Below are 12444 nucleotides of genomic sequence, written 5' to 3' on the forward strand. Positions count from 1 at the left end.
AGCACCCAGGCATTCGCATATGTGATAGTGGTCATCTCTAGATTTTTGTTCCACATCCTACACGTTTCTCTTTGATGCATTTGGTCAGGAATCCAGTCCTGTTGAGTTGGTATTGTAATTTTATGGTCAGGAATCGGTATGGGGGCCACCCTCTCTAAAATTTTCTCAAGTGCTCGGATGTACCATGAGTCCAGAAAGCTGTCTCTCTGAGTCTTACGGCTGCAATAACGGCTATCGCCAGAGCAAATACGCCAAGTGGATGCAGATGTTAGAGCTTCAGTAGGTGAGGAGTATAGAACTCCGTTTATGCGTAGCTCCACACTTTTTGTACCCTATGAAATTGTTTAATCGCTGTTGCTTTACTAAGGACGCGTTACCAAATCAGGCTCCGTAAAGTGAAATCGGACCAATCGCTTTTTTTACAGGTTAAGAGCGGTGTTGTGGATTTTCAGAGCGGCTTACTGTCGAGCATTACTCCTATATACTTGACAGTCTTGAACTATTGAGTTTGGGAGTTTTAAGAGCTGGTACTTTGTACTGTGTATTACATTAAGACATCAGTTATTAGTACAGGTAATTAGAGAAGCCACAACGGCCTCCATGAGATCGCACAGGGTTTAAGGAAATTTCCCCTGAACGATTACCGCAACATCATCGGCATGTGCAATAACTTGCTTAGTTGATTCACCATCATTACCCCGCTAATTCTGAACTCACCACCCTACTGGTGAGCAATTGGTGGTGTGCCCAAACAGAGCTTTATCCACTCCGTCAGAGCAGAGGTAGTCGCGTACGGGAGGAGCGGCTATGTACAGGAAGTCTTGATTTCTAGTGGTCGCTCAATTTTCGAAACAACTGAGTTTGAGAGCTGTCTCCGTAGATCTGGCCTTACCGTAGGCACCCGTCCATCCTTTCCAAAATGGAGGAAAATGTTTTTTTTTTTGGAAAACGTAAAAATACGAACTACCAAGTCGGAGATGCTCTATCTTTTGCTGATATTATCTACTTCCGGTTACGACCGGAAATTGGTTAAACAGACCGGAAGTCCATTTTTTTAAATGAAATATACACGTTTTTACCATAGATTCGGATTTTGCGAACAAAAATAGGTATTTTTTGTAGGAAACTTTTTTCTTTGAAGACCTTTTTTCAACCTCTAAGTGGTGACCTTCGAACTTCAACTCTTCCTGGACCTTTAAAATGGAGGAATATATGTGTTTTTTGTTTTATTGGAAAACTCGAAAAACATGAATTATCCAGTCGCGGAGGCTTTTCTTTCGGTCGTATTACTGAAATGGAAGTTCATTATTTTGACCGGGAGTCCATTCCAAACAAAAAAGTTTCCGACAAAAGTTACTTGTTTTTGACCGCAGAAACCTAGGTAAAAATATGCATGTCACATTTATAAGGATGGACTTCCGGTCTGTTTAATCAACTTCCGGTCGAAACCGATGGGCGGATGCTCTAGGACACCCAGCATAGGCAGTATTCCTTTGTCGTACGTCGTCTCTTCTCCATTAAAACAAATCGTTTTTAGTTTTGTTTTGTGTTTTTTTGTTTATTTACTTTTCATATTGTGTATACGCAAAGAGATTTACATACATACGCATTTGGGAAATAGAAATTTTGCATAATTCAGGCTGCTCTTATAGAATCATGCATGCGCCCGCAATTAAGCGCTATCACACAGCTTCAAGCTCTCTCTTTCTCTGTGGACTATGTTTAATGGCTGCGGCCATAGTTTCTTTTTTGGGATCACTTTTCGTTAGACAAACATATTTTCAAGTTCTTTTTCAATCGTCCTAAGCTTTGTATTGTTTATAATTTCATTTTCAAATGTTCATATGCTTTGACTTGGTTTATCGATTTTTCTTTTATGGCAGCTAAATTTTTTAATCTGTTCTTTGAGTTAGTGTTTTAGCTTTTTTATAAACGGCTTTAGGTTTGGACTTCTATTATGTTTTGTGTTGTATGTTTAAAAGGGCAATTGTTTTGAATTGTTTCTTTTTTTTTTGTATGGAAAATTTGTATGCGGCTATGTGCGTGAGTTTTAGATGATTTTCTTTTTTATGTTTTATTCATGGTTTATTTTTTGTTTTTATTGTAGAGAATTAGTGTTTGTTTGAATTACATTATTGTGTTTTTTTTTTACTTGTTTAAGAGAGTTAGTGTTTGAATTATTTTAAAATTGTTTTTCTTTCCTTTTCAATTTGCTTAAATTTTTAATAGTTTTAAATTTTATTACACGACTTGTTTCTTGTTCTTAATTAATTTAATATTAATGCTGCTTAATTTTTTATTTTAATCTATTATCTTTTCTTACTAATCAACAATTAATAGTTGAGATGGAAATTTCGATATTTGTGACCCTCAAAAGCAAAATTTAATATTATCGAGCGGCTGAAAATGCACACCCATTAACGCTTCGTAACGCTGTTTTTGTTGTCGTTATTCTTCTTCTTTTTCTTCGGTTTTCATCGACTTCTTAAACTTCAAATGCTTCAACTGTTTTTTTTTTAGTTTTTTATGGTTGTTTATTTCAACATTACAATTCATACAATTTTCAAAAAATTACTTGCCGTGCATTTTTTACTTAAATTTGACTCTCGACTTTAGCGCCTCTCATTCAATTAACCCGCTTCCAATTTAAATTCCACACAATAATCATTAATACATATTTTTGTAAAACTGTTTATTCAATTCAATTTAACGGCGGTGACATAAAGAGTTTTTGTGTTTTTTTTTTGCCTTTTTTAAGTCACTAAATTTTCGCTACATTGTTTTTGGGTTTTTTATTTACCATTTAACATTACCTGATTTTTCACAGTGTACTGCTTAATGTTTCAACTAGTTTTTTAACGAATTACACACAAATTTGAAGTTTGAAAATTACTGAAACTGCTGCGTTTTATGATTGACTTTGTTTTTCTTTTATGAAAATTGTATTTCAATGTGTCGTTGTGTGTGATGTAATTATTTTCATGTTTGCTGCGCTTTGGTGCAAATTTACACTACTTAATTTTAAACATTTTTTTTTCATATAAATTGAAGTAATACGTTTTCCTTAACGTGCTTTGCACTTTTTTATATTTTCAAGTACATTTAAAGTTTTACAGAATTTGAAAGTGGTTTAAGTGTTGTAGTCATTGAACAATTGCCCTTTGCTGATTTATGAAAATTTCGGGTGCGTATGATGACTTGTGTAAATGGTTGTTGGAGCAGGGTTGTTTTGATACTCGGATGAATGGAATTAAATTTTTTTGTACTGAATTTTTTTAAGTGTACTTCATGACGCTAAAACCAATTTTTCTGTTTCCAATCGATTTTTTATAAGTTTGAAACTATTTTTAAGCGTATTTATGTGATTTTACTGTTTTTTCTTTTAAGTGCTGAAAGTTTAGGTGAAATAGTTACTATTGTACAGTTATTCAGTGGTGATATATATTTTTGTGGAGTGTAGGGTATATATGTTTATAAGCCGTTTATAAACTATTATGTGCATTTTCTTTAATTTTATATTTTTAATGCTAAGCCACAAATGCATAAAAATAAAAACAAATTTGAAAATTTTTATTTTTATGCTTTGCACTGCTTGTATTTATTATAAACCGTCCGTTTTGGTGCGCTTTTGACATTTTTTTCGTGATTTTCGTTTTGAATATGTCTCAAGTAATTTTTTGTTGATTCTGGTTCCAGTAATTTTTTTTTTTAATTTTTGAGAATTTTTTTTTACAGTTTTAGTCAACATTGTTCGATTTTTAAGCAGTTACTGAAAAGATGTCTCCAAATGCATTTTTGAAGTACTTGAATCTCTGTTTTGAAGCTTTTGCTACGATCTGTAATGCATTAAGTGTTTTTAAAAGCTTTATAGATATTTTTTAAAGCTCTTAGTGTGGTTTTGAAATTCTGCTTCCACTGTTTTATGTTTTTGAAACAGTTACTGCGCTTTAACATACATTTCGAGCGCTTTTGAAAGCTTTCAAACACTTCTAAGAACTTTCAAAGCGTTTTTGAATTTTTAGCTAGTTTTTTTCAATATACATATGTAGATATGTATATACACCGGTGTTCTCGAAAATAGCAGCGCGACGTATTAAGGTTTTAACAATTTAATTTCCTTTTATCTAATAAAACAAAAACTTAAAAAAAAATATAGTTAACCCTACAACCATTAACAAAAACCAAAGAAATAAAACTTTAAAACTTTCTACAAACTTTAAAAAATTCAACAAATCCCAACAATGTTTTGTAAAAATTTTAAACTTTTTTATAAGCATTTGAAAAAAATTTCGAGTATGCTGTTTTGTAACCCCGTCAATTTTAGTGCAAGTTAGAAGTGGCACAAATTTTGCGATGATTTTCGAGCATATTTTTCATAAAAGGTTGGCCCTGCCTTTTCTTCCATATAAAGAATACTAAAATTTTCTTTATATAAAGAATACACAAATTTTCTTTATATGGAAGAAAATGCAAAGTATCAGCAAAAAAAAATATTACTAAAAATCAAAGCGAATTCTTAGCCATTTGAAAATTGCACTTAATTATACTAAAATTTGTTGGGCTATAAAATTGCGTAGCTAAAAAAATTACTGAAATTCTGAAAAAATAATTGTTGAATTTTTATAATTTTTGTAGAAATTTGAGACTTTGATTTGCACGGTTTTTATTGTAGAATTAATATATTAAAAATAAAATGATTAAAATTAAATAAACGGAAATTATATTGTTAAAAAAATGTCTATGGGCCCTATTGCGAATTTAAAATGAACAAATATTCCAAAAAATTATAAAACAAAACAAAAACAATGTTTCCCAATTGGTTCTTATTTTGCAGGTAAAATTATGGGAACGATTTATTCACATGGAATTGGCGATAGGGCTGTATATGTCGCGCTGCTATTTTCGTGAGCACTGCTGTATGTATGCACATATGTATTATATATTAAACGTTTTGCATAATGCATTTTTAAGGCGCCTTAGTAATTTTTCTGATTTTCGTTCATTCAGACGATATTATCGAATTTTGTTTCGGTTTTTCTTATTTCGGATGCGTTTGAAATTCTGCAAGCGTTTAGCGCGAAATTATTGATTTTCGCACAAGGTTGCATGATTTTCAATGTTTTTTTTTTTTTGAGTTTTATGAAGTTCTCTTTTTCATAAAATTGTGCTTAAAAAAATGCTTACTACTTTAGCATGTTTTTTAAAAGTTAAAAAATAACATTGCAGAAAAGTATGCTCGGTTACTTTTGAAAATGCAACAAAAAAAAAAACACTTTTAAATATCCATTGATTTTAAAGTCTGTTTCTAAGATCATTATCCTGCAAGCTGTTTTACCTGCATTTGGAATTTTTTCCAAACTACGTGGTTTAGAGCTTCAAAGTGCTGAAGCAACTTTTTTAACATCTTTTGTAGCTTCAAAAGTCCAAAAAGTTTTTAATGCCTGACTTTTAACCTTGTTAAGCTCTAATAGCATAATTTCTTTGATAGTTTTAATAGCTGTTGTTTTAGTTAACAACCAATTTAAACTGCAATATAGTTTTTTACTGTCCGTTTTCTTTTTCACCGTAAAAATGTCCTTTAATGTTTGTTTTTTTCTTATTTAATGCAATGTTTTATTTGATGTATTTGCTTGTTTTTATTTTGATGAGCTTATTTCTTTGGCTCGTCCTTTATTCGCTCTAATTTTATCTGGTGTTGCATACGCGCTGCTGCTGCTCTTTTTAATTTATTTAAATTAAGCTTTATTGTGTTGATCTTATGCAGCTGCTGTTTTTTGGTAGTTTTTTTGTTTGCTTTTTTCATCTTCATCCAGGCGCATGCGCACATGTTGCCCCGCTAGTCCCGGTACTGGGTACATCTCCTTTCACCTTGCTAATATGTCAATGGGCTCTACTTTTTTGGTATTTTTGTGTGCAATATTTGTTTGCTTGTTTCGTTTTTTCTTCGTTTGGTAATTTGTTTCCTTCTTTTATTTTAGTAATTACAATAATACACACATATTTATAGTTTATTGAATGCATGCTCAAACATCTCTTGAATGTTATTAAATATAAGAACAATAAATCATTTTTTCTCGGCATCAACTCTTAATGTTTTTTTTATTTATAAAGTTTCTTTTGGTTTTTGTTAGTATCGCTAACTTCTAATAAAAGTGTCTTTCGTTACTAATACACTACGAATGTTTTTTTTTTTTTTTTTAATGTGAGACAAAGTTACTTTTTTGTTAGCCAATTGCTAATGCATTGTTTAAAGTTTTTATTGCATGGAAGGGCTTACGCCGCTAGCTCTTTGCTTCCACTTTAATTGCTTTTACATAAGTATATGCATTTCAAATTGTTTTTCGTTTAGTGTTCTTGTATTTTTGTTTTGTTTAATAATGCATAGTATTTGAATAAAATGCGTGTTTATTTGCTTTACATATGCATATGTTTGTATGTGGGTAAATAATGTTCAAGCTTGTGTAATAAGGTTAGTAATATTTATGTAGTTATAAATATGTTTCTTTTGCAAGCGTGAAATGAGTTACATATTTCATTCACTGTTAATTATTTTTGGTATTTAATAATGATAATAGTTAAACGAAGAATATAATGTCTTCACAATTACGCAAATGTAATATATGTATATGTATATTCATTTAAAGTGTCAAAAGCCAAATTTGGAATTAAAGTTTACTCCCCAAGAAACTTTTTCTAAGCTTTTACGTTCTTCTTTGCTTTAATTTATGCGTTTATATATTTTTGGGATTAGTTTTTAATTACTTTTGCGTTAATTATACGCGATATTTAATTGATTTTTGAATATAAGTATGAATATGTGTATAATATTTTACTTATAACTATTAAGAAGTTGTTACTCAACTTTAATTTTTCTTTTATCAAATAATGACCAGCAGCTCAAATGTCGTTGTTGTTGTAGACTTTAACGCTACCGCCAACAATTTAATTTTTCTTTTATCAAATAATGACCAGCAGCACAAATGTCGTTGTTGTTGTAGACTTTAACGCTACCGCCAAGAAATTTAGTGGATTGTTTCTTACCTAAGTTGGAGTGCAGTATAGTTTTTATTAAATCATCAGTGTATTCAGCTTACATTAATGTTGCTTACCTTGTAGAAATCTCTTATGAATATAACTTACGGTTTAAATATGCCTAAACTTTTTTGAATATAGTATATGTATATGTATGTTAATATGGTTATATTAATTGATTATTGTAATATATCTTGCATGCCCTTTTACCATTATCAAATTTTGTTTTTTTTTCTTTTCTTTTCACGTTCACCTTCTTTAGCCATTTTTATATATGGCGCCTTTCCACCTGCAATGTTTTATACATTTGCTTACATTTATGCATGCACATATGTATGTATGTTTTTCTACCATAGTTATTGTTTTCTTTTTTCACGGTTAATTATATTTGTTATATTTGCTTTTATAACATTTTCATTTAACTGAATAAACCGTTTACCAAGTATTACATTAACAATGCCATTTAAATAAATAAATCTGTTTACCAAGTTACATAATGAGTGCTTTTATATATTCAATAGCATATAATTTGATTTGAAAAGTTACAGCTTTATTTTATTATGCTTTTTAAATAACGAATTAACACATTTAACAAACAGTTATAAGGAGTAGATATACATGTATAGAGCGCTAATATTTATTTGGCAACACACGTATTAAGTTAGCTGTAAGCCTTGAGAAAGAAAATTCAAAAAAAATAAAAGGTAAGAATATAAAAAATTTATTGTAATTCACTCACAAATCAGCAGAAAAAATTACAACATTAAAACTTATTATTTAACCAAAAGCAAGTATTCAGTGCATATAAAATAATTCTTATAAAAATTATTCATTGAATGAATTCAAATTAACTTCGAAAATATAAGTATTTGGCATTTAAAATGCCTCACAAAAAGAAATTTACTCCAATTAAAAAAAGCTTCACAAAATGCATCAAGCATGTTTTTATTCAATTCTCCCTTTTACCAATCTAAAACAAGCATGTATCTCTCATTTCCATAGCAGAGTTAGCTTTCCACACAAATTAGCTGATGAAGTTATCGAATTTGTATTGTTATTACAAAGATTCCTCAATTTGTTTAGACGCTCAATGCAGCTTAGTTGTTATTTAAACGCAAAACATTGACTTATATTTTCCACTTTCCACATTAACAAATCTTCAATCGTTTGGCTGGTGTGTATGTAGCGCTGTGAAATTATGCAAAATTTCCATTTCCCATGCGTTTTAAATTCTGCTAACTACATGCGTTTGTTTTGGCATTCAATGCATGCAGTTATTACATTTTGTATTACACAATATGAAATTTTAAAATAAAATATGTTTATTTTTGTTTTCGGTAATATGAAGCTAATATTGCTTCTATTCCTTTAGAATAATAATAGTAATAATGTTGAATATTTTTTTTTTATACGAAATATTAGCAATTGGAGTCTGTCTGCTGTAATTAGTGGATTTTTGTTGTGTAGATGTATGTATGTGGTTAGTGTTGATGTTTATGTGTTTTGGTGGTACTGTCTGTAAAAGAATAGCTGTATATCTATTTAGTTGATGTATTTTTATTATGATTAATTCGATTTTTCTTGCTTTATTTAGCTAATAATTAACTGGGGTTACTTGTTAATGTCAAAAAAAAGAAAATATATATATATATATATATATATATATATATATATATTTGTGGTTACTATGGTCCTGTGTTGGTGAAATTTGAAAATTACGTTTGTGTATTTTTGTTTGCTTTTTTATACGTTCACTATTTGGAATAATTATTACTTGTTGTATATAATTAGTAAATTTAATGATAAATTTATCGTAAATCGGGATCCTCATCGGCTGCTTTCTTAATTCTAAGCAATATTGTGGTATACCACTGGTCCAAGCGTGAAATGCTATCATAATCTTTAACTGCTTCTGTGAAGCCTTCGATGTTTTGCTCCTCCAAGTGTTCGCAAAGCACCTGAAATGTACGTTGTTTAATGAAGTTTTGCCATAAAAGATTAAAACAATTTAAAATAAAGCTTTAAGAAACTATTTGCCTATGAATAAAGCCGTGGTGTCCACTATCTAATGTGGGATTTTTTTCTTCTACAAATTGGAAGCTCTAGTTCTTCGCGCCTCTATACATACAGTAAATGTTTATAAAAATGTTTTTTTTTTTTAAGGAAAAACGTGAGTTTTGAGAGTCCGTCAGTACTTCAGCACCATTCCATAACCTTCTTATTGTACTTTTACTACAAGTTCTCCATGAAAAGAAAGTTTGTTTAGTTCCTTCAATAACTCATGTCAATTAATAAAATTATGTGAAACCAAAAATTTTTGTAAACCAAAAAACTAATATGAATCAGTCATAGGCATGTAGTTGCAAAAATGCTCCTTTTTGTAAATATTATAATTTCTCTCCATGTACTACATCGTTTCTTCCCTACCTTAATGAGTTTAAATTCACGCGAATCTTGGAATGCTGGATATTGCTGCGCATATTTCTCAATAGCGTGTTGAGCATTCAATAAATCCACACTAAGGTGACATAAAGCAGCACGGAAGAAATACTCTTTAGCGCTATACTTGAGCAGTGAGCTTTCCAACGATGAAGCGGCAACCTAAAGAAAGCATATAAATGATGAGAATGATAAGTAAAACAAAGATTAAAGTTTAAGCACTTCTCGTTAAAGAAACTTACCTGCTCATAGATATTGATAGCTTTTTCGTAATCTTCTAGCTGTGCGGCATATTGAGCTACCTTTAACATACACTTATTGGCTGAACTCACCGATTCTTCGCCCTTAAAGTAATCGGCAGCTTGTTCGTAATGCTGCACAGCTTTGGCCTGTTGAGCATCGATGTGGTTAGTTTAAAGAAATTAGTTTATATTAATAATACACAAAGAGAGTTAGCCGTTAACGTACCAGCGTGCCTGGGTCGCTTTCATACATTTCAGCAATGCTCTGGTGATGCTTTGCTGCCATGGTAAAACGGCCCATATCGGTGTAGATGTCGATCGCCTTTAGCAGGCATGAGACAGCACCTTCCACATCGATCTACAAGGGTGTATCAATTTATAGAATCTTAAAATAAATATTGAAACCATTTGCATACCTTTTTGTAGCAATTCGACGCATCTACATATGCAACACCGGCATCGTGACGACTACCGGCACGCGAATGTAAATTAGCGGCTTCACAAAAGCATTCACCAGCCTTCGCCCAATTCTTGGACATCTTGAACATGTTGCCGGCGCGTTGGTAACATTCGATGGCATCTTCCACTTTATTCGAACCACTGTGAATTAAAATATGGGGCCATATTAATACACAATAACATTATTTGTTTTAATGGAAATAGTGCAAGCCAATACATAGTTTAATGATTTTTGAAGGCACATGGATACATATATGTGCACTTAGTTGAAAGTGAATAAACTCGTCCATTAAGGATATTTCTACACAACGCCTTTTCCTCATTTCCTGTTTTTAAGTGTTACTATAAATACGCATGGGCGCCTACATACACACTCGTACATACTTAGGTGCACATATTTGCAAAATAGTCTGAGCCCAGACTTCTAGTTAAAAAGTGCTGCGACGCATAGGCAGTGCTTCTGCGCTCCACATTTCTGTATACACAGGACTTGGCGCATAAAAACTAAGGATCTACCGTGAAGTGTGAGCAATATGAAGTGTAAACACCAACAAAGCTTGAGCAATGTAGGGTATGGCGAGTGGTGAAATCTTGCGAAAAATCGAAACCGTTGTTGATGATGATTACGACAATGACACGACATCGCAGTCGCTTCCGCAGCCAGACGATGACACTTTGCTAGCTGAACATAGATGAAATTTTGACTTTCCTCAGCAAATGTGGGCGGGACTCTAGATTTGAGCGTTTGCAAGTGTTATTCCAAATTAGCGAGTTCAGGAAAAATTTACCACACCAAATAATATGATATACATATTCCATGCTTCAAATATTAGTCATCACATCTTTATATTAACACTTATAAAATCGATAATCTTGCACCAAGCACCAAGATGCGACACCCAATACACACGAAAGAAAATTATAATGCAATATTGCTCGAACAAAGGAATTCAATATTTTTCCAGTTATTTACCTACATATATGTAGTGGATTATACACGTCACAATTCGGAGCTGGGGGATTTAAATTAAAACTTGAGCTCTCGATGGAATCACACACTCACCCAAATAGCGAACCGAGAAAACCCTTTTGTTGTGTCAATTTCTTCTCGGCTTCAGCCATCAATTGCAGCGCTTTCTGCTCATTGTCGCCCATAATTGCAAATTTTCTGCAAATTTGCAATTAATTGCAACAATTTATGATGTTAGGGAATTTTATTTGAACTGCACAAAATTTTTTCACTGCCGTTTGCTGAACTGCGTTGGAAAAAATAAAAAATCAATGACGAGCTGCGTACGAAGCTCGAGCAGCAACAACGGCGGCGACGTCGACGACAACGTACACGAATTCGGCAGTGATATGTCAAAATATACGAAAACAACAGCGACGACGGCTGCCTCAGCGACTGCGCCAACGGCAGTGGAATGACAGTAGTATAGGGGATTATAGAGAATTGAGAAATTTGCGGGGTTTGTACATTAATTGCTAGTAAGTGGGCTAGGCGTATTTATTTATTTATTAAATACAACTCCAAGGGGGTTTGTAAAAAAAAATATAGGGAATGGGTTAAAAACGAATAAATGGCTGTTGTAAAAGCGAATAAATATTTAAATCAATAGTAAAAAGATCAATAGCAAAAAATATAAAAAAGAATACTCACAAATCATTTTTTGGAGGTTTCTGGTTTCGTTGGCGGAGCGCTCACATAAGCAACATAAACCATTTAAGAATTGAAAAAGAACCGAAGTATTATGTAATCAAAAATAAAGGATAAGAGCAAAAGATTACAAATCACAATAAAATAAAATACATATATGTACGTATGTCTTGTAAATATAAAAAGTTATTAAAAAAGGTGAGAAAATAACTGAAACATTTATTGGCGAGTATACCTATAGAGTCATTGACATAAAATTATGGGCTGTTTTTGCTTGCGCGTAAATGTACATTTAGCGCATTTAGCTCTAAATGTTACTCTAAATGTACATTTATCCATACAAAATTCGTCAACTAAATGCAACTCAATCTTTGCATTTAGAATCTAAATGCTAAAAGCAACCCTGTGATCTTCCAAAATTTCCACGATTCGAACATGGTTTAATGAGAAAAAGTGGCAACATTGCTTTTTCGAGTATACAACCGCTAGCTGCGTTTCAGTGATCGCCGATCGAGATTTCATTTATTATTTTACATTATTTGGATAAAGAAAAGTTACGCAAATTCAACATCATATCGATGTTGAATTTGCGTAACTTTTCTTTATCCAAATAAT

General features: G+C 31.9%; 1 protein-coding gene across 1 annotated transcript; it reads right to left on the reverse strand.

The window, feature by feature from the left end:
* Positions 1 to 8782: 8782 nt before the first annotated feature.
* On the reverse strand, positions 8783 to 11569 carry LOC118739522 (alpha-soluble NSF attachment protein). The gene is made up of 6 exons (XM_036470892.1): positions 11236 to 11569; positions 10130 to 10313; positions 9940 to 10071; positions 9714 to 9860; positions 9460 to 9633; positions 8783 to 8990 (listed from the first exon to the last, which is right to left on the reverse strand). The coding sequence occupies exons 1-6, from the start codon at positions 11325 to 11327 to the stop codon at positions 8841 to 8843; spliced, it is 879 nt and encodes a 292-aa protein (XP_036326785.1). The 5' UTR covers positions 11328 to 11569; the 3' UTR covers positions 8783 to 8840.
* Between the last annotated feature and the right edge of the window lie 875 nt (positions 11570 to 12444).

The sequence above is a fragment of the Rhagoletis pomonella genome, unplaced genomic scaffold (genome assembly GCF_013731165.1).
Source record: "Rhagoletis pomonella isolate Grant_MI unplaced genomic scaffold, Rhpom_1.0 Rhpom_scaffold_00005, whole genome shotgun sequence".
NCBI classification, from domain to species: domain Eukaryota; kingdom Metazoa; phylum Arthropoda; class Insecta; order Diptera; family Tephritidae; genus Rhagoletis; species Rhagoletis pomonella.

Excerpts from the sequence above, each read along its gene's own strand:
- LOC118739522 (XM_036470892.1), bottom strand. The coding sequence starts at position 11,327 with ATGGGCGACAATGAGCAGAAAGCGCTGCAATTGATGGCTGAAGCCGAG. Across the intron at positions 10,314-11,235 it reads TTTCTCGGTTCGCTATTTGG|TGGTTCGAATAAAGTGGAAG; the intron begins GTGAGTGTGTGA and ends TTTAATTCACAG. Across the intron at positions 9,861-9,939 it reads AAAGCGACCCAGGCACGCTG|GCCAAAGCTGTGCAGCATTA; the intron begins GTACGTTAACGG and ends GATGCTCAACAG.